This window comes from Lepisosteus platostomus, chromosome 4 (assembly GCF_059453375.1).
Source record: "Lepisosteus platostomus isolate fLepPlt1 chromosome 4, fLepPlt1.hap1, whole genome shotgun sequence".
Classification (NCBI taxonomy): domain Eukaryota; kingdom Metazoa; phylum Chordata; class Actinopteri; order Semionotiformes; family Lepisosteidae; genus Lepisosteus; species Lepisosteus platostomus.
The window spans coordinates 54548372-54571988 of NC_142614.1; the positions used below are offsets into that span (position 1 = coordinate 54548372).

A 23617-nucleotide genomic window follows, 5' to 3' on the forward strand; every position below is an offset into this window, starting at 1 on the left:
CAAAGAAGGGCTCGGTAAGATGAGGCACCCCAGGCAGGACCGTGGCATGGTTGTGGTAGAGACTCTGGGCCTGGGATTCCACGAGGGATGGGCCCAGATTTCTCAGAGTATGTGACACCGCGCGTCTGGGTTACCCTGAGTGGAAGCCAATGTCAACACCACTCTCAAAGCGCATGTTCAGATGCGAAAAGGTTTCCCCAGCAAGCTAAAAGGGAAATATCTGGTAAATACTGTAAACTCGCAAACACTTTTGAATCCTTTATATCACTTTAAATTTTACAACCAGTGAATGCTTTGTTGTAGAGAACAATTGTAAAATAAAATTTGTAAAGCAGACATTCATAGCTGTGCAGTTATTTCTGTGAATTGCTGAACAACATTATTTTCAACAGAACAGAGATTTACATGGTGGACAATTATTACAGCTATGATATTTTAAATAATTATAGTTAATAATGTTAAAACAACATCCCATACTCATAGGGTAATGGGTATGTTTTGCTAAATTGGCACCTAGTGAAGATGCAATGGTTGCTGATTGCATTTTAAAGAGAGGTATGAAATTATTAAATAAATAACAAAAACCATGAAACACTACAAATAAATAATACTATGCATGTATGTAGGTTGTGCCTACTATTTTGGTCATTTTAAACATGTATGGCCTGCCTGAAGCACATTTAAATTTAATTTGTTTTGCTGTGGAAAATGGGTTTTATACCCCTTGCCTAGACATTTTAAAGCTTTACTGAGTGTACAATACAGATATGCATGTTAAGTAAGTCCCTAGCCAGTAACCACATATGAAATATTACACTTGGAAAGAAATCATTCTTACAGAAACTAAATTACTTAATTATGCTTTGAACTTTTTAAAAGTTTGGAAAAAGGAAAAGAAACTTCTAGTAAAGTAGAAAAACGTTAAACTACTGCATTTTATGTTCTGCAAACTTATTTAAATTCACATTACACAGCAACATTCCAAGTCACAGCAGGACTGCAGTCCTCTGGGTACGTATTTGTCTTTGGTCTAACTTTGAAGTTTGGTAAGGTCTTATTCCAATTCCATGTAATCAGATTTAACCTGAACTATTTGTCAATAATATCCTCAAAGGCTGAAATTACGAAAAAGCTATGTGAATGCACTAACATTACTATACCCATCAAATCTAAAAAATGGCTTTCCTAATGTGCTTTTACGGTGAGAAAAAAATGCCTCTGGCCTAAAATTCCCAATGTGAAAGAAGAAGAAGATATACAAGGAAGTTAATAATTACTGTTAGAGGAAAGATTTCAGTACTACTGAATACAAATCATAATTCTATTGAGTTAATGGTTGTATTAATTTGTAATTTTGTATTAAATGTAAAAAGGGAATACTTTTAAACCACAGACAGAGGTCTATACTCACCACTTGGAATCTATACTCTTTACTCAAGTGAGTCAAATGATGGAAACAGAACATGCAATGCAAATCAATTGCAGACATTGTCTATATCATACTAGTAGCTTATTTAACCAAACACCAGAAAGAGTAATAACATTAAAATAACTAAATTTTACTTAAATAAATAAAAACTACCCACATCACTAATGTTGCTATATAAATCATGGGGTACATTTAAGAAATTTGTGTCCTAAATATCATTGATACTTTCGTAGTCATAACAATTTATGATACTGTACATCTCATAAATGAGATTACAAATGAAATTGACAAATTTAGGTAACTCAGGTATTGCTGTTACTTGTATTGAAATGCAAGCCAACATAAAGTATGTCAGTAGTAATTGTGTATGCGATTATGAAGTCTTGCAATCACAGCGATGAAAACCTTTCTACCCTTGCTTCTAATTTATCTTAAAAACACAGGGTTCAAATATTAATTCAGAGGCATCGGAAAAATACTGGAAAAAAACACTTGCCTACAGGAAGTTACAACAAGCATTTCATATATACACCATTAACATTTTTATTTGTATGTGCACAGCTCCCAGGATGGTGAAATGTGCTTTGTCAATCAACAGTGCATTAAAGGGGAAATAAGGCTGGTGTTCCACACATACAAGAAAGGTTAATGCAAAATCCCAGCAAGTGTCATAGTCAAACAGCTCCAGGAACAATTCCATCTTCTGTGGCTACTATTTCAACTTGGCTCACTAAGCTTCAAGTACAGGTCCTAAGGAATGTTTGTCTGGCAAGATGCTAGACAAGCCTTAAAGACCTCAAGGTCCTCCTCATCTGTGTCTGCTTCACCTGCCACCTTGACAAGCTGGCCTGACCTGGAATGATCAAGAACACCTCTAGACTCTTCCAACATTCATGTCAGATGGTGAACTGCTGGCTGAATGCAGCAACACTGGTATAGTTCTTTGCCTACAAAAGTCTCTCAATGCTAAAACAGCATTACTAAATGTCTGGCAGTCAATTGTTATAAGAGGAGCTTCATTATGCAGGCTCACGGCTATAAGTTTGCCAGCCAATATAAAAAGATAAATACATATATATATATAGTGCACTAAATCAGCACTCAATTAGGCTGGAAGGTGGCCTTCATGGCTTAATTCCTTAACTTAATTCCATGACTAACTACCACAAGCATGTAGCTGCATTACTTACTCTCACTGCCAAAACAACCACTCAGTTATCTGGTTAGGGCGGGCACCTCCAACACCTTCAAAATGCAGAGGTATTCTTTTTTTGGGCTCCTTAAACTTAGAAAGTCACAGGCCAGTCAGTTTCTGATACTACTGTGTTTTATTTTGGTTTCTAAACCCTTTGGTTCTATGCTATATTTGTAAGAAAATAATTTAATACCACATGAAGACACTGACACCTGCATACCCACGACTCTATGATCTCTTAGTAAATGTGATGGACAGTTACAGATCATCAGCTCAGAGCTGGCTTTAGGACTGTAAAACAGATATGATACTTGCTATGGATCAATCAATCTAGACAACACATAATGGAAGAAAATGCACAAAGCTAGGGCTCTTTACCTTGGACACTTGCAGGTTTGTCTGCATCACGGAAGTCACAGATCTCTTTCCATTTGTTCTGCACTGCCTCAGGAGTCATTTTCTGATTTTTCTGCCTGACAATGCTGCCTTTCGTTCTCTCCCAGCGCACTGATTACAGGAAAAAAATAGGAAATTGCTGACTCAGGTCATGCACTTAGAAAAACAACGAAAGAAAAAAATAGATCTTTCTCAGAAGCAATTCTAAAATACACATACAAATACACATACGTATTTTTTTTATTTTAGAGAAATGATAGTGCATGTCTTTTCAATATTGAAGTTATATTAAATCAGATTATGTGCCTTCTTCCACATACTAGAATTACATTATTTGAGTTAGGAGTAATATAGTATTTTATTATGCTGAGACATTTTTTATTAAATATTTATAAAAATATTATATCAGTCAGTTTTAAAAATAAAACCAATTTCACTGGTTAAAAATCACAATGAACAGGTTTATGTTTAAGTAACACTGAATAAAATTATAAGCAGGGATTCAAAAAAGTGTTAGAAAGGTTTGCAAGCTCACTATTCTAAAAAAACTGCCTATCTATTGTTCATATAATGTAAAGTACAATAATGTACCATTGTGTGAACCTAGTGACTGAAAAATTCAATTGACTTGGCGATGTATGAATACAGTCCACATTCCTCTGATCAATGTTCTACATTGTATGTTGATATATACAGACAATTATCTCCATTATTCAATGGACAATCTGCGTATTTTGTTTTTCTTTTTTTAACCTGATGTTTACTAACTGGACTGTGCTGGAGACAAGGTACTCAGATTCACTTAGGCACTTCACTGAAATACTCACAGGAATAATCAGGCCTATATGACAAATTTTGAATTATATCACTACTTTACAAGTGTAATCAATCTTCCTTTTCCTTTCTAAACCATACAAAGATCTGTCTTGAAATACGACTTCAGAATAATGAATAAATTGTGACAATTGCACTCTTTTGTATTATAATCATGGGAAGCAGCATGAGCTGTTGAAATTTCAGATATTATTAATGTGCCTAGGTAATGATCAATGATACAATGGAAAAAAGTGTACTGGTTTCTGAATGGCATGCCTGTCATGTGGTATAACACACAGATTAAGTTCAGGTTAAGCCTAAAGTGCCAAACAATGTAATATAATAAGCCTCAATCCAAATACAGCACACACCTTGTCTCACAATATCACTCATCTGTTATAGAACTATTTAACAAAATACATTCACTTACATTTACCAATCCAACCAGCTCCCACCTATAAAAACAGAAATAAAAAGAGAAAAAATGAGAAATACTGGAACAAATGCACTGCAAGATACACTGATTGAACACTCTAACACTTCATAACACTATTTAATATTATACCATTTAACAATATACACTTCAGAAATTTTTACGCTGTAAATCATTTATTGTTGATTAAATATAGTCTCTGTGCTCATGTCTATAAAATAATGGGCATCAGGCTCCTGGTTAGGAACATAACTCCCAATTGTAACATGATTTCTAAAGGAAAATCAGATTTGCCTTTCCTTTCAACCTACAATGCCTTTTCATAAAATTTTTGAGTACAAATTAAGTTAGAAACTTCAGTTAAGTTTTCTCAGCTACACTCAGTTATACAGAAGACAGGACTTGACAGGAGAGACCTGTTGGCAATGGATCCAGGAACTCTTGAACCCAGAACCATGGTTAGGAAACCAAGAAGCATCTTCTTAGACTATCTAGAAGGCCTCAACAGTACAAAACACACTTTGCTGTGATGACGCAATAGGAGTAAAGTCGTGGCCTTCTTTTGCACAGATCCACTTGATGAGGAATTTTATTATCATCTCAAGGACAGTCTGAAGAATGAGCTTTTCACTTATATTAAAGTTGTCTACACCATTCAGTTTACTTTCAGAATTTGAAGCAGACAAAGAGCTGCTGCTCTGCTCTGTCATCTACCGGCAAAGACAATCATTGACACACATTCAGCAGGTGACAGTATCAGAACCTCTACTGCATCTGGACAAAACAGAAGGACAGAAGCTGCTGATCAAACCTGCATATTGCTGGTCAGCAGGAATGCACCAAGGGAGATGATCTTATTAACCTTTTTATTTGAATTTAAAAGGGAGCATCATTTAAAGAAGTTTCAAAATGACTCTTAGAAATCAACTAATTATTCTTAGTAAATTATTTTTTTCTCTCTGAACTCACAGATCTCTCCTGGTTAGGATTGCTGATGTACAATTAAGTACAGCTGACAGCACGTGTCTTGTTCTGAGAATTTAGTGACACCTGTCACATACAAAATAAATTGTCTAAACTAATCTTAACTAATCATTAATCCTTTGAATCTGACAGCTGTGACAACTATTCTGTCCTATAGTCCTATTCAGTCACAATATTCAGTTTTCCTTACCTAAGTATTAGAATTTTCTCTAATCTGTAGCACATTTCTAAAAGAATAAGCCGGAGGTCCTGAATAAAATTAATGCAGAGTGGATTATGTGGCCTTATTTACAGACTATACTGCATGGTAAAATTCCCATTATTAAAATAAAAAAATTAGCTCCTGCATTACATATTTTCCATGATCTTCATTTCACTTAACCCCAATCAATATTCAGAACAAGTTATAATTAATTTCATTCACAATGTGTTAAGTGTACAAGGGTTTGGGTGACGGACTTTCAGAATTCAAATATTCAGATTGCTATTATGTTTTCCGTTGAGGTTATTTAGTGTCCTTTTTTTCTCAGAATGAAAAGGATTTCAGCACGTAAAGCATTTCAACTAAGCAGTAATAAACAAATACATGATTTTTATCAAAGTGTCCAAACTTTGAATCTACCTATGCATAAAGTGATAAGGAGAGCTCCCTTTTATTAATGTTTTATTTTGTGAAACACATAATTATATAAATGAACAAAATGTTCTATTGAAATAAACATTTCCGTTACGTTAATAACAAATAAGGGCTAAAGTTTTAAACCTATAAATGTGGCATTTTTGATGAACTCATATGCCAATTCTTCAACAGAGAAATTGTCACAGTTTAGCCCTCTTCTTATAAAAAAAATTAGATCTTAGAATACCCCATCCATACTTAACTGTCAATAACCCATCACTGAACTTTAAACATAAACACTGAAAGTTTTAATTGTTGTGATACATATCTCTTTTAACACAAAATGCTGTTTTTTATAACCAGTTTCATGTTGTTACCACACAATAACCAAGGTAGTTACTGTATTAAGAGCAGGCGAGTTAAAAATAAAAAAACAACATCAAAGAAAGTCATTATAAATAGTCAAGACCAAAAGCTGATGAGAGTTAGTGACATGGAAAAAAGGCCACATCATGCTGTGAATATCAATTAATATTCACAACAGGGCTGGGGCTTAATGTACCTTCATGGACAACCAGTAGATATAGAAAAAAACTGATATTATAAAGCTGGCGCAACTAACCTTGACAAACTAACCTTCCTCCTCACAGCTTTAGAGGATCCACTACACTCAATACTACAATATTACACCTTAACAGGAAAGTTTAAATAAATATTATTTGGGACTTTTTTTTACAAAATGTCTCCATCAAGGCACCTTTAAGAGTACACTAACATAGGTAACACCACTTTACAAATATTGACATAGACACAGAATATCAATAAAAAATAACTATGAAATTATCGTTTCAAACCAAAATGTTTCATTTTTGCACATTTTTCACAATTCAAACACAAACTACGAAGCATGTATTTCTTTAAAACATTTTTCAACAAAACTGACAATTTCATATCTAATGAGTGGAGAGACTAGCATTCTACTCCACTAGCTGCATTTGATAATAATAATAATAATTGCTTAAACTTATATAGCGCTTTTCTGGACACTCCCCTCAAAAGCGCTTTACAGGTAATGGGGACTCCCCTCTACCATCACCAATGTGAGGCATCTACCTGGATGATGCGACAGCAGCCAAAGTGCGCCAGAACGCTCACCACACATCAGCTATCAGTGGGGAGAACAGAGTGATGAAGCCAGTTCATAGATGGGGATTATTAGGAGTTCATGACTGGTAAGGGCCAATGGGAAGGACGACGCCATCACTATCCTGGGGCATTAGGACCCACATAGACCACAGGGTGAGCGTCCCCTACAGGCCCCTCTACAACCTCTTCCAGCAAAAACCTTAGTTTTTCCCAGGAGGTGTCCCATTCAGGTACTGGCCAGGCTCACACCAGCTCAGCTTCAGTGGGTTGCTAATTGTGAGTTGCAGGGTAATATGGCTGCTGGCCATTGTGAAATATCATGAAAAGTGTGTGAAATATAAAGAATCCACTTCACCTTTATCATAGAAACATTATATATATAGCTGGAGCAGTTGGAATAACTTCTCTTTTAACCAGTTTGTAGGATTTTTACAATCATACTTGAACTGACAAAGCTAAATAAAGCTTTGTGCTTTTTGATTTTCACATTCAACATGCAGTGTGTTTCATAGAATCTGCATAGAAAGACTTCAACAGAAAATTTGCAGATGGAAGGATATCTCTCCACCGTGTTGCTCATATTTTGTCATAGAAGGATGCGTGGTATCACCCTCTTTTTCCCCTTTTCTCTTTCTTACCTCATCTTATCTTATATGGTGTGTTTCTGGACTGTTGCTTGACACTTAATAATTTACTCACATCTTAATTAACTAAGGTAAACAATTTAAACTTTATCATTGCCTTGATCACAGGATCTGGACCCCCTACACCTCAGCAAACATCCCCTTTGCTTTGTAACTGGAAATGTTTACACTGCCAGGTGTTATACACTTTATCTCTAAGAGGCACTTTCTGACATTCAGATGATTGAGACTAGTTTATACTTTGCGGTTTTTCCATTTAATGCAAAGATGGCAGATGGCAGCGATAAAAGAAGAAAAATAACTTCCACACAACCTTTTAAGGACCAAACATAGGCAGGCACAGTTAGCCTCAACAATACCTCTAGGGCTCTCAGCTTCCTACAATTGATCTACTGGCTACATGGAAGTCTTACTGAGGCTGTAATAGTATTTGGACATTTTTTAAATAGTATTAATGTAACCACTAGGTACTCAAGCAACTCTCTGGCAATGGGGAAAATGGTTGAATAATTCATATAAAATGTAGCAATAGCTAGGTTTCTTGGTTAAATGAATGTAATCACAGTGCAGAAAATGAAAATTGTTCTGCAAGTACATGAAAGGCAGGCCCAAAAGAACAAAGGCCAAAATAATTGGCCAAACGTTAGCTAAAAAAGGTTAGGATTTAAATGAAGTAAATTAACTTAAATTTAATAACTTTCATCCACCTCCCTACAGCTATTTAAAATAATGTTAATATTTTAGGCTTCAGCATCAACAGTGAGAAACTTATGCAGAATAATTTACTCATATTGCAAAGTCACGCAGGTGCCATCATGTATAGTATTTCCAGCAATCTCATTTGCTGCATCTCATGCAGAAAATGCTTAGCCGTTTACATTGGTGAGACAGGAAGAAGTCTGGCAGAACATTTCAGGGAACATGTCAGAGCTGTGCGGATCAAAGATCTCTCCAAACCGACTGTTCCCCATTTCCATCACCTCTAATAGCCATGATCTTTCTCAACTCTATGTATGCCTCTTCATAGAGCTTTGTCAGAACTCCTATTGCAGAAAGATATCCAAGACCGAACTGATCCTTAAACTCGGACCACACCACCCCCCTTCTATAAACGACAGAATCATCTCCGTTTAAATCTATTAATTTGCAGTTCCACAACTGCCAATTAGTTTGGCGTTCCACAACTTTCCTTCTGTTCTTACTCATTTCTCACTTGCTTTATGCACATTTCCTCACTGCTCCACCCTTCTTACCTACTCTGTCTTTTGTTCTCCTATGCCTTGTTTATCTACTACTTTCCTTCCCCCACAGAAGACCCCACAGTTTCTTTTCTTTACCCTTCTGTGTGGAATGAACCTTTACACGTTTCTTTTGACACAGCTACTGTACCTACTCAAATGTCTTCACAGAGCAAGATATCAGGAGAAAAAAATTAAAGTATCTGATGTAGTATGACTGCAATTTCCTTAAAATTTATTTAAATTAAATTTTATTTAATTTCCTTAAAATTAATCTATAGTATTTAAAAAGCAAAATCATAACTGTTCAAATGAAGGTCAATATCTTCCAAATCTTTTTCAAAGCCAAATGTAGGACATGCAGGTGTTTCTTTCTAATGTTAATAAAGAAATATAATGGTTTATAGTTAATACTGCATCTCCAATCACAACAAAACATTTTTTTCCAGCCTACTAACAAATGGATCAAACAACTTACCTGTAAATGTAACTTATAAAATAGGAACACTGTTGTAATATAACCTTGAGCTTTAGTGAGGGAGATATTACATCATCCACTAATTTAATAAAGTACTTTCCGAAACCTCCATCAGTTAAGGAAGCATCTACACACTCTTTTTTATACTATCTACTGGTACTTGGCTCTGAAATGTGGTCCAGATTACATATGCTCAAAAAATACAGTTGTTTACTTATTGTCTATGTAGAATGACATAGAAAGAGTGAAAAAATAGAGAAGTAGAATGAAAACATAGGGATTAAACAAACATTAGAATTTTATCTGAACGCAAAAATGTATATTTTACTGTGCACATTTGTTAGAACAATGTCCTTGTTCTACAATTTGCATAAGATGCAAGAAAACTCATTTCGTTAGCATTATGTCTTTCTAATTAGCATACATATTTACCCAGTTAACATCAGAGTAACCACTGGAAATTTCCAGAGAGTTTGAGGTGAGCAGATGTCTGTGCTTGAACACATTCCTGAGCTTTAATTAGTTTTATGAATAATTCTGAATAACAATTATATATTAAATCACCTGTTCTAGAAAGAATAATCATGATAAAACTAAAACATTTGTCTGAATCTCTTTATATTAAATGACATTACAATAAAAATGTCAGGAAGCAAATAAGTTGAAAAAAGGCCATTACAAGTCAAAATGTAAACAGATCTGAAGAATAAGCATATATATGAAATAGTAAATCCATATGGTAATTTATCAATTTTGCCATAGTTTTTCCAAGTTTGTTTTGCTCTCTTCGTTGATGTGCTCTGCTTTATTTCCCAATTTACATAATGGCTTATTTGGCCTTACTGCACTCCAAGGTGCTTTTTGGCACAGTATAACCTAGTAAGTGTTTACAGGAGAGCCAAAAACAAAATAAAGGATTTGGGCACTGCAGAACAGGGCATTAAGATGTCTTTAATATGTCTGGCTTATTGTCAAGGACAAATATGTTATTTTCTTATCTCCTTACCTCAAAGACACTACCATTTTCTTGGCAGCTCTCATGACACAACCAAAGCACAAGAGGAGCAACATATTCAGCCTTGAGGGACGCCAAAAGATCTAGGCAGTAAAAACAACAGAAAAAAACAAGAGTTTAAGAGTGTAATTAACAGTAGTATTGTCCACCTAAAGCAAAGTTATACCTAATATAGTTTTTATCACACATCTAACATCACACAGGCAAAAGCTAGTCTGTTTCACACTACAGGACTCTCCATGACTTCTAGTCGGAGAGCATGTCAAATTTAATGACTGCAGTTGCTGAATCTTGCTGCTTTTTCTGTCCTAGAGGGAGTATAATTATACTGTATAACTAGGAATCTCAGGGGGTGACTTATTACACGATTCCCTCACGACTTTTCATCACGGTTCCAAATCTTGTATTGCATCACGAAAGTACCACGAGGACGCCTAATTTTGGCAGCCAATCAACGTGGAGCACAATGGAATAAGAGGAGAAGAACCGCACGAAAGTAAACAAACAACAAACACAAAAACGACAAACACGAAACATCGAACAGACATCTGTGCTGGCTCCAAAGTTCGACGAGCCTCTGCTCCATTTGCACAGTCCAAAACACTCGCTTTCCTTTTTTCGTTGCAGCTGCATTGTATGCATTGTACTTCCGGTTGAGCACTCGTTGGCTGTTGACTGTCACAGACACAAGAGCCTACACCTACGACTTGCAACTCACTACGAGAAAATCAAACTTGATTTTATCGTAGCAGGTCACAGAGTCACAGGGGCTATTAAGAGCGCTATGACTGAGTCTCTGGGGGTGTCACACTACACAACTGACGGTAACGGGCACATGCTGCAACTCTCTACTACTCGCTGTGATTTTCTTACGATTATGTAAATGAAGGCTACGACTGAAAATCCTAGGAAAAGTCGTGTAGTGTGACACCATCTTAATCCCAAACATGCTTGTGATGCCACCCTTTGTTCTTACTGCCTAATCCACTGTTAACAAGTCTATAGTTAGATGTTTTGATTGCATAATCCAAACTTTTAGCAACATAATCCACTCTTTCACCAACATGGTCCATACAATCTAAATCTGTTAATCAAAACCAAAACAACAACTTAATTTTGTAATAGATTAGAAGCATATAGAACACAATTTATTATAGTTAACTGTAGTACAACAATCATCATTAACCAATTTGTTATTGTTTAAAAGTGTAACCATTGTTAAACTGTTACATTTTAAATATAGTAGGTATACACAGTATAATGTGAAATTGAAAAGTGCAGAATATTTCATAATTCAGTTTCCTCAGTGCAATCTTTTACAGCAGTAGTATTTTGTCTTGGTTATTTACAAAACCAACCTTAAGATTTAAGAAAAGTTCTTTATTTTCATCATATTTCAAATACATTTCCAACCCATCCACTTTTCGCTCATATACTATCTGAAGACTGCTCATTAGCAAAGCAATTAAATGCTTCATCTGTAAGTGGTTCAACAAAGCATAAACCTCACACATAAGTATTTTCTTGTGTATAATTAATTAACAGCATGCAAAAGCTGTGATTTATACTGCTGATTAAACGCTTGACATGGTTTATCCCTTACAGAATTGGCTAATAGAAAACAGATAAGCTTTCAGATAGTACAGATAAGGGGTGTTTATTCAAATTGGGGTGATGTGTACTGGGACCACTGTAATTACTTATTTATATCAATGATTGAGATTTATGCAAAGTAAGTAAACTTGTCAAGTTTACAGAATACCAAAATAGGAGATTTCGAAATTTAAATTAAAGATTGCGCATACTCTTAGCAGATGATGTTTAATGTAGACAACTGCAGAATTGTATATGCTGGTAGCAAAAACAAACTATAGATATCAAATGGGAAATGCTGATCTTAAGGAGACTAAGTAAAGGGTGTTCATGATGTGTAAAAAGGCAGTAGGGTCAGAAAAAAATGGAGATCCTTGTCTGAAACACATTCCCTAGAATGCAATGTAGAATGAGTTTCTGCCCTCAATTATCTGACCACCTCTGAGAAGATGGTTGGTCAGGTAATAATTTAAAAAATAAGGGAGCAGAGGCTTCCAGGGTATAATCTGCTGTCTGGAGAGAAATTCACCATAGGGAAGATGAATGTGAAGGAAGTGACCCACCAAAACACCAGGGAACTAAGGACATGTGTGTTTTGGAGAAGTATCTGAGATACATACAATGTTTTTGGAGAAATACACTTCTGGTGTGTATTTATGACAGATTGACAAGAGGCTAACGGATGGGTGGGGTACTTGTGAATGGACCTGGACTTCTTAACACTTCTAGCTGAGTAGATATCCTGGATGTTTGGTAGCTCACAGACGGTAATGAACTGTGCTGACTTCACCACCCTCTGCAGCATTTTGCGATCTTGGGCGGAGCAGTTCCCATACCAGGCAGTGATGCAACCAGTCAGGATGCTCTCAATAGTGCACCTGTAGAAGTTGGCCTGGATATGTGATGGCATGCCAAAACTCTTTAGCCTGTGAAGAAAGAATACCCGCTGCCGTGCTGTTTGTGTGGTGGGTCCAGATTAAGTGCTCCGTGATGTTAACTCCCAGGAACCTAAACTGCTGACCCTCTCCACTGCAGTCCCATTGATATAGATAGGTGTGTGATCTCCTCCCTGGTGTTTCCTATAGTCCACAATCATCTGGAAAAAGAATGTAAACCCTTGTATTTAGTAACTGGTAGAACCTCCTTTAGCAGCAATAACATCTACCAAACGTTTCCTGTAGCTGCTGATGAGACTTGTACAATGGTTAGGAGGAATTTTAGACCATTCCTCCTTACAAAAGTGTTTCAGTTCATTGATATTTCTGGGATTCCTTGCGTGAACAGCTCTCTTCTGGTCACGCCACAGCATCTCAATTGGGTTGAGGTCTGGACTCAGACTTGGCCATTCCAGAACATGAATTTTCTTCTGTTTAAGCCATTCTGTTGTTGATTTACTCCTGTCTTTCGGGTCATTGTCTTGTTGCATCAACCAACTTCTATTAAGCTTCAGGTGACATTCTCCTGTAAAATTTATTGATACAATTTTGAATTCATTGTTCACTCTATAATAGCAAGCAGTCCAGGCCCTGAGGCAGCAAAGCACCACTAAACCATGATGCCCCCTCCACCAAGCTTCACAGTTGGGATGAAGTTTTGGTGTGCAGTGATTTTTTTCCTCCAAACATAGCATTGCACGTTTCTGCCAAAGAATTCAACTTTTGTCTCATCCGTCCACAGAACATTGTCCCAGAAGTGTTGTGGAGCACCCAGGTGGTCTTTTGCAAACTTGAGATGTGCAGCAATGTTTTTCTTGGAGAGCAGTGGTTTCCTCTATGGTGTCCTTCCATTAACACCATTCCTGTTCAGTCTTTTTCTTATAGTGGACACATGAACAGGGACTTTGGCAAGTTAAAGAGATTTCTGCAGGTCCTTTGCTGTTACTTTAGGGTTCCTTTTCACCTCCTTCAGCGTTGCACGCTGCACTCTTGCCGTGATCTTTGCAGGACACCCACTCCTAGGGAGAGTAGCAACCGTACTGAATTTCCTCCATTTGTTGACAATTTGTCTGACTGTGGATTGATGAATGCCCAGGCCCTTAGAAATGCTTTTGTAGCCTTTTCCAGCTTTATACATCTCTACAATTCTTCTTCTAAGGTCCTTAGATATTTCATTTCATCAGGGCATGGTTCACATGAACAGCTCTTTCTTGAGAAGAGCAGACTGTCAGAAACCAACCTTTGTGTGCCTTTTTTATAGGGCAGGACACCTCCAACCCACACCTCCAATCTCATCTCACTGATTGGAACACGTGACTCCAATTAGCTTTTGGAGAAGTCATTAGCCTAGAGGTTCACATACTTTTTCCAACCTAGACTGTGAATGACAATGAAGAAATACAATTGTTTGTGTCTTAGTTTAAGCAGATTGTGTTTGTCTATTATTGTGACTTTGTTGAAGATCAGACCACATTTTTATTAGTAATTAATGCAGAAATCTAGGTAATTCCAAAGGGTTCACAAACTTTTCTTGCAACTGTACCTTCAGAAATAATTAACTTTATGCTGTTGTATCTGGATACGAAACACTGCTGAAAAGATTAAGTTGTCCTATTTGTTGTGATGTACACAGTGTTGTGTTTTGATTTTGCTGGTCAAAATATTTATAATACCTCCGTTGTGTGGTTTCAGTCTGAAGTGTTGTTGTCGGAATTATGCTTTTTTTATTACAAAATAGTAAAAAGAAATGTGTTAAGAGGAAAGTGAAGATCAATTGCATTTGTGATATTTTGAGAAATGGTTAAAAAAATGTTGTTTTTAGTGATGGAAAGTGTAGCGTTAGAAGTAAATTGACACTCGTAGTCAGAGAGGCCTACTATGGAGTTATAACTCTCTATATATTATAACTCTCTAGAATATTGTCTGAATACAGTTACAAAATAACACTGTTATATATTATATTATATATTAAAATATTCCTTCTCTAGAAAAGAATACAAATATATTCTTAGTAACAAATAAAGGTCTATTCCATGCTGAAAAGAGAAGAAAAGAAACACAATGTTTCAGCTGTGGAGCCTTCTTCAGGTGTGAGGGATAGAGGAAAACTGACAGTAGATAAAGCATGGGAGAACAAAAGCCGAGAATTGGAGAGGGGGTGGGAGCAGGAGAAAAGCAGAATGTACACTGAGGTGGTGTGAAGTCAAGAGGGGTGAAGAGAAATGTGAAGTCAAAACCTACATGCTACATCAACTGCAGATTTTCCTCTCTTCTCTTACACCTGAAGGAGGCTCCACAGCCGAAATGTTGAGTTTCTTTTCTTCTTTTTACAGCATGGAATAAACCTTTACTTGTTCCTTTGCAACCTACACATGTTGACACAGCTACCTACTTGAACTTCAAATATATTCTTAGTCTTAAAGGGAAACTGCAGTCCCAATTTCTCAGACCGATTATTAAATCTTGGAAAAAAAAAATAATTGATGAAACTGTCAAATGTTACGAATACTGAAATAAGCACAAAATTGTGAACTTTGTGAAAGTATTGCATGGTTGCATGTTGTTGCAAACTGCTGGTCTTGACATATTCAAGAGTAAAAGTAAAACCAGCCCCTCCGGCTCACTAGTCACTGTAATGACTAATGTAATACAATGTACAACCCAATAGATTTCCTCATAATTAACAGTGAAATACAAATCAAAGGAAACAAATGGCAATTATGTGGAAGTGCATTTAAAACCAAGAACATGAGGCCCTTCCTTTTGTTTTTGTGTTTTTAGATGCAGATGTGTTTTTTAGATGTTTTTAGATTGTGTTTTCATGTTTTTTGTGTACTGTTGGTCTACAGTCTTTTGATTACAGTTCAAATGGAAAGAACAGACAGTGCAAAATATGTATAGTAATAAATCTGTGTACAGCACACTACGCGACTACGCTTGTGTGCAGCAGCTTGAAGAAATATTTTGGTGTAACTGGTTCATCCATTTCTAAGCTTTATGTGAGGTACTTCATTTATTCCATGGCTATAATCATTCCTAGTAATTTGGTGAATTAGGTGGGTATTTTTACTGAGGCAGTTTACCAGATATATTGAATGATTTTCAAATTAGTAGAAACTGAGTGCCTGTACAGACCTCTGGAGGTTCACAGCTGTACTGCAATGCTAAAAGCAATCTAGGGAAAATGCATAATTTTAAACCTAAAAGAAATAATATGTTACAATCTTAACTGGGAATCAAGTAAAACACGTCTAACAATAAAGGAGAAACAGAACAATTTATCCGGAAGGTTATCCCTTCATAACTTGAGAAAAAAACTTTAAGTTATAAAAACTGAGTTGAGGTTATACAGCCCAAGTGCATAATTGAACACTTTTGTAAGGCAGCTTCTTTAAATAGACTGGTGTGCCATTTCAAAACAGAACACTGTGCATTAAACTAATGGCTTATACCTTCCACAAAATAACATAATTAGCAGTCATTTCCTAGAGTTCATAGAAAATGATACAGCAAAGGAGAAGCTTAATGTACGCACAATTATTCTGAATTATCTGATTGCACAAAAAAAGCATAGGAGTCTGGGTGTATCTAGTTTATTGAAAAGCTGTCCTTGGTCGTTCAAACAAAACTTGCAGGGAGGCTCAGTACATCGTGGTCCCAGAGAGCTGACCTTGCACATGAAAAAGATATTCACTCAAAGCACATCTTTTCCGCGAAGAAAGTAAATTATGAAGCAAGATAAAATGTAAGAAAAGGCTCAGCAAGGGGGACTTTGGTTGGTGGTTTGCAGTGAAATTAAACAGGAAATTATTATGGATTGTTCCCTTCACACAGCTAGATCCTAATTATGAGATTCACTGAAAAGACAGTGGCTTCTCTGGTTTTGTTACACCCTTTCCAGGACTAAACGTATTAAAAAGAAAATGATTACATGACATATAACTGAATGCTTTTACAGTCATGGATCTGTGAAATGTAAGAGACAATTAAATTGTAAAAGTTTTCCTGTAGTTTATCATAGACAATTTAGGGCAAAACAAAGTTTAACTTTTTAAAAATTGAAAAAATGAAGAAACCCTGTTAGTTAACAGCTTTCTAAGTGGCACAGCCTAGAAACAAATTATCAGTGATCAACTTAATTTAACTGGCACTGATTCAGCATAATCACTAAGCATGGCCAAGCATAAATACTTGAGTGAACTGTTCTGTAACTCAACTTCCCTAATAGGCCCATTAAAAAAATGATCCTTTCAGGACAGTATTGAAAGCACAGTGACAAATCTTGGCGTGCACCAGTTTTTCTCTGTAATTGCACAGCTTCTACACCCATCACCCCTTTAATCAGTACTGATATATTAGAGTACTCCTAAGGTAAAATACTTATTGGCAGGGTCAAACTTAAAAGAACTGTATCTGTCACATTACTACAGTGTAATCACAATTATGACTGGCGTAAAAGTGATGATGATTACTTTCTATTGATACATTTTTATCATACAAGAACACAGAAGGACAAAAGGAATACAGGTTTGCATTTAATAATTCAGATATTCAACATAACTGCAACATAGGTAACATCATACAAATAGCATTCCAGGAAAAAATAATGTTCTGAACTCTAACGTAAGGGAAATGCCTTACTAAATGTGAAATTGCATACCTCACCTATCGATTTAAAAAATGACTGCAGCATCTTACATTATACAACTATTATACTCTTTTAGTAAGATGTACAGCAGGCTATACCAGTAATCATAAAGGAGTCTCCATGATTATACGATGGATAGCTTTCTTCTGTATTAAGCTTAAAAACGTAATTCTTCCCCTACCTTTGGGCACCCCTTCTCCTGCACTCTAAACTCAGACTCTGAGTTTTGACAGTCTGTCAGCTGTTATTTTTTAATTTACTAGAGAAAATAATTTACTGAGCATCAAAACTATCATCAACACATCACTATATTAATACATACAGCATATAATTAGAAAAATAAGATGTCCAAATCTTTTATTAATCTAAATGATGATAATACTGGTATAAAAGATTACTTAAAATTGAGTCATTTGATTTTTAATTGATCATTTATGACTGAACATGATGCACTCAAGTGACTATCTGTTGCATCAGCACAGGTTTAGAGGCGATTTAACATGTTGTATTTTAAGCCCAGTGAAACAAAGAAAAACACTGGAAGGAACCAAAATGCCCTGCTAATAAAGAGAACAACACCTACAGGCCAATCAGTTTGTTGGAAACTTGACTGAAAGAATGCACCCTCTCTCACCATCAGAGTCTAGAGCCAAACACATTTTATCATTGATAGGCCACAATCTGGGAAACCATGAGTCAGTGCAACTCTCCAAGATGGACCCATCATCACAGTATGACGGACTAGAAAGGAGAGCTTTAGTCACTACAAACCCCACTTGTGATGGCAATCTAACTGCAAGGCACTGCACTGATCAAGCCCTGGGATCTTTCGTGTTGGTTCACCCTGATACAACAATATTCCAGCAGGATGTGCATCATGAAAAAACAGTTTTCTTGTGTACTGAAAATGAGGCTGTGATGCTGTGAATTCCCCATCTGCAAGACTTGAGACCTGTTGGACACTTGGGAGATGAGCCATTCTGATATGTGGCATCTTGGGCTCATTGCCCAGGGAACAGACAGTTGTCTAAGCTCTACAACAGAAATGGGAAGGAATCCCAGAGAATGACATGTGCATCCTGATGCAAAGCATGTACTGGAAATGTAGTTTGTATAGCAGGCCAAGCCATGATTTTCATTACAAACCCTCTGTTGGTGACAAATGTTAATCAGCAAGATCAATTCAGCTATAACACAGCATATAGCTGAAATATTCCTGATATTTCAATAAGGAGCCAGGGCAACTACTTCAAAAATATTTCATTCATTATAATAGTATTCTGAACCTGTTGAAGTTAAAAGTGATGTTTCTTCTGAATTTAACTTTACGGCTTACTAAGTGCACAACTTATAGCAAGATGAAGCTTTAAAAAGGTGCAGTAATCTAACAGTATAAATTCTGATGTGCACAGTTTTGAAAATTGTCATACAACTATTTAAAAAACAATTAAATAAACGAATTGAGTCCTGCATATTGTTAGTATTATTTTAACTAAATCAAGCCCTTCCTATATTCAAACACCAATTCTTCAACAGCAGACTTTAAAAAAAAAGACTGATTGACAAGTACATCACTGCATCTATATTTGCAAACTAATATAGTCAAACAGCAAAGGATTCTCTGCCAGTTCACCCTAATCTTTGCAAATTCAGTTTTGGCATGCATAATCCCACCTGCATTTCATCGTTGAACTAGGTGGTATTGAGGTGAAAATCCCCAATAAAACAAAATAAACAGATCAGATCTGAAAACAAGGGTGCAAAAAACATGAATTCTTACAAAGTGAATAAGAGTTTGAAATATTTACAGTATTTGTGTATGCTTATTCAAACTTTTTAAAATATAAGTTTGTATTGCTTTTGTGAAGTATGACATACATGTACACAAATTCCCAACAGTGTAAATAGAATTATTTTGTTACACAAAAAATAATCTGTCAAGAAATTTGATTATACAGATCCCATCTCTTTTTTTAATTTCCCTTTTACTTGAGGAACCAGCCTAATATAAAGCAAGCAGAGAATGATTTATTTGAACGATATACAGCAAGCACAAACTGTGTTCTTAGCATATTTCATTAGTAAACCCAAGGAAAATTGCTTCAGATCCTGATTGTTGTTAAGCTGGTGTCAGTAGGTCAGCCAGCTCTCTGTATTACTCCATTTTTAATCGCAAAGTGTTTGATGGCAAAATTATAATGAAATGAAATTCGCCATCTACTATTTTATCAGCTGTAATTAAACAACAACAATCCATTTAGGGAGAAAAGTTTTAAGTGAAACCTGAGTGACCCCCTGTAAGGTTTAAAAATATATTTTCACATTTCAGTTTGTTTTACATTCCTTGATAACTAAAAAAAACAGTCCTTGGACATTCTCAGTGAAGGATTCTTTTCATGAAATGCAGAAAGTAACACATACAGAAAACACAGACTTCCATAAATGTGGCATACCATCTTCATATCTACATGAGACTGAAAATCGGGATAGCTGGAATGATTCATTACTAAAGAAATGCACGATCCAATGAAGAATTGATGCTGTTCTGCTTTCAGATATCCATCTAGTTCACATGGAATAGCAGACGTTTTCAGTTAAATATATGTATCCTGGCAGCATACTTTCATTTTAAAAGTTTGGTTGACCCTTGTTTGAAAAATGGTTTACTACACATTACAAAACCAAAACTTTAAATGCTAAGGACACTTGCAGTCCAGAGAGGACCTCTTTTGCAGGCTTCAGAAAAAGTGTTATGAAAAGGTCCTGAAGGTCCTCTTATTGTCCTGAAGGTACACACTTAAACCAGTGCAGTGTAGTTTTTACCGTTGTGCTGTAATTTAGCTCCCATAACCACATGTCCATTTACAAAAGCCATAACGATATTTCCAGAATCTTTACAACAACTATTTATATTGTGACAGCATCTTTTTCCCATTCTCCCCTCCCCTAATAAGACAGAGAGCCAAGGAGTAGATTATTAAAATGCACTGATTAGTTTACTAGAAAGCCTCAAAGGCATCTTGCAATTAATTTAATCTTTTCAGCTTCTGCAGGTATTAGATGAGATGAGAAACTATAGATTTGATTGAGGCCTTTAAAATGGTAAAGGGCACAACAGGATTATCTTCCAGCAGTTTAAAGTTAGTAGAACCAAGGAACAGAAACATGATATTATGGATCTCAAACATCAATAAAAGGGATACTATCCAAACCAAACCCAAATGTGGCAGAAAATGTTCAGATGCACATCAGTACTATCAGACAAGTATTTCCAAGGGTGGCATCCTAATTCTTTAAAGAAACAAAAAAAAAATCATGCCAAACAATTTATCTTAATATTTTGAAAAAAACTGATCTACATTTTCTAACAGCTTCATCCAGTAGACTGGTATTTCATTATGAAAATTATTGTAGACGTGTTAACAAAGAAACCCTGCCATTTTGCTTAAGCTAAAGTTCTAGATTCTTTTAAAAAACAGATGATCAAAATCCTTGGATGAATAGCTACTAACTACAAAATGGGATAGTTGGTTAAAATATGGACTTTTTTAAGCAGAAAACAAATTAGCATTCTTAAAAATTAGTAAGTTATACATGAACAACAATTACATGATGTTCAGGCTAGAAATGTGATGCTAAATCATCTACTTCCATGCCCACAATGAAGCAATCTGTCAAACTTCATAGACCACGAAAACTTTGTCTAAACCAATTACATTGCCATAATTATTAATGTGCAGTGAGCATGGTGACAGAGGTGTTTTAAGAAACACTTTTTTGTGGTTAAAATGTGGATCACTTTAATATCCAACACCATTAATTGACCATATCTAATGAATCTGTGACTTTAAATAATTAAAAAAAAATTAACATTGAATCATGAAACTACTGTATGTAAAGAGACTATTTTCAAACCAACCTCCAATTTGAAAAGCAGCTTAAAAAACATTGCAAAGATAACTAAAGGACATTCATGTCCATTTAACTGTAAATTCTGAATGCATTTCCATGGAAACTATGCCTTTATTCTTCAACTCAAATAAGACTTCAAACAAGTGTATGATGGGTTGCATGTTACTAAGATTATCATTAATATCCTTGGCAAACCATTTATTACATACTTCACGGATATTTCAATGTACTGTATTCACTTTTGCCATTTTAGATAAATTACAATTCAAATGAAAAGAAATTACACAAGATGCCTATGAGGCTTTCCAGAACAATTAAGTTCATACCTAGCGCTTTTGAAAATTACGATTTACATGAAGCAAGAATTGAAGGAACTTTTTTTAATTTTGTTCGTTTACATGATTAAAGCCTTCAGGTAATGATGACTGTACTTGCAAGACTGCTTCCTTCTGAGGGCTTCGTAAAGTAAAACCAGAGAAAAAAGGCATTGCTATTTTGATTTGTTCACAAACACAGCCTATAGAAAGTCTACACACCCTTTTCAAAGTAACACATTTTGTGGCCTAACAGGCTGAAATCAAGACACATCAAACCAGAAACCAGAATTTATTTTGCCTTTATTTACACATTGTAACATACAAGCTCCAAGTGAAAAACAAATGTTCAAACATTTTGAAAAGTTATTACAAAATAAAAATTTTGAAAAATGGGTTGGAGAACTTACCAATGTAAAATATTTTCCAATGTTGGGCTATTCCTTCTTACAGAACTATTCAAGCCTAGTCAAATTATGAGGGGACCATTGATGGACTGCAACCTTCAAGTCATTCCACAGCTCAGGGCTCAGAGGCCTCTCGAGGACATTTACTTTTTTGTTCTTTAGGAACTCTACTGTTGCACTGGCTGTGTCTTTTGGGTTGTCTGTAAAACATCTCAATCATTTACAGAATACTATGTTTTGCTCATCTCAGGATTGGTTACAACCAGTCAAAACAGCAGCAAGTAGCCTGAGCTGAGCACGAATGGCCCTTTATGTAAGAAAAAAAGATTTTGATTTAAGCAAAGGCTATGATTAAACCCTTTGATTTAAAAAAAAAATGCATGTAACAGTACACAGCCTTCTAAGTTCTAACATTTCTTCAGTTATAAGCAAGTAATTGACACCAACACATACAGTATACAGTATAAATGTGTGTGTGTGTTAAATACCTGATCAAAGAAAATTACAAAAAACTGTTGTGACAAAAATGAAGCAAAAATGTTAATTAATAATAATTAGGCCATTTTGAGTTAAATCAATTTCAAGGTGACCTCAACCCTTTTGGTTATAATGAAAATTGCCATACAGCTCTGCCCATGGAAGAAATGCTTAGACTGTAATTTCTGAATATGAGCAACAAGCCATTCTGGGTCAACACTGACCTATTTTGAAGCCTCATAAGGCCTATACTCCATTTGTGTTTTTTCCCAAATAAACATCTAAATAGTAGGCTATTCTCATTTCTGAATATTCCTTTTTATGTTCTGAGTTTCAGGGATTTACTTGATAGAATCCTGAAAACTGTGCTATTATAAAACATTATACAACTAAAATGTCATGTTGACTATTTCCTAGGAATGTATTTCCATGTAGGTGAACCTCTGGAAAAATAGAGAGGAAATAATTAAACTCACCTATATAGAAATTACATCCTAAGAAACAGTCAACGTGGATATAAAACGATGGGTATACACAGAGCATGTGGTATATAGTTATTGTCTAATTTGTTTAAAATCAAGTTTTTTTAACAAGAAACAACAGTAATGGATACATACAGAGCACATAGTAAGGTGTATTTAGATTTTCAGAATTCTTTTGATAAATGTTCTTCAAACAATTTCTTCTCAGAATGTATTCAAGGCAACACGAGTGTTTAAACTGAAAATTAATGGTTGAACAGAAAACAGAAAATACAGTACCGCAGTACCACAGGACTCTTCTAAATTTATATCTATGATATAGATTCTGGTACAGGTAAAAAAAAACTATTAATGTCTATAGATTATACCAAAGTAGTTGGATAAGCAAATACTGAAGAAGCAAAATTAAATTTAAACATATTATGCATGCAATACTGCATATATAGATAAGACATA

At 35.5% G+C, this 23617-nt stretch overlaps 1 protein-coding gene across 4 annotated transcripts in view; it reads right to left on the reverse strand.

Moving 5' to 3' along the window:
* hsd17b4 (hydroxysteroid (17-beta) dehydrogenase 4) overlaps positions 1–23617 on the reverse strand; it is a 98207-nt gene that overhangs the window by 56973 nt on the left and 17617 nt on the right. For all 4 annotated transcript variants that reach the window (XM_088629894.1, XM_088629893.1, XM_088629892.1 and 1 more), the window contains exons 9-11: positions 10385–10476; positions 4267–4291; positions 3003–3131 (exon numbers count right to left, since the gene is read on the reverse strand). In XM_088629894.1, the coding sequence (XP_088486020.1) occupies positions 3003–3131; positions 4267–4291; positions 10385–10476 (246 nt within the window). The remainder of the gene's footprint in view (positions 1–3002; positions 3132–4266; positions 4292–10384; positions 10477–23617) is intronic.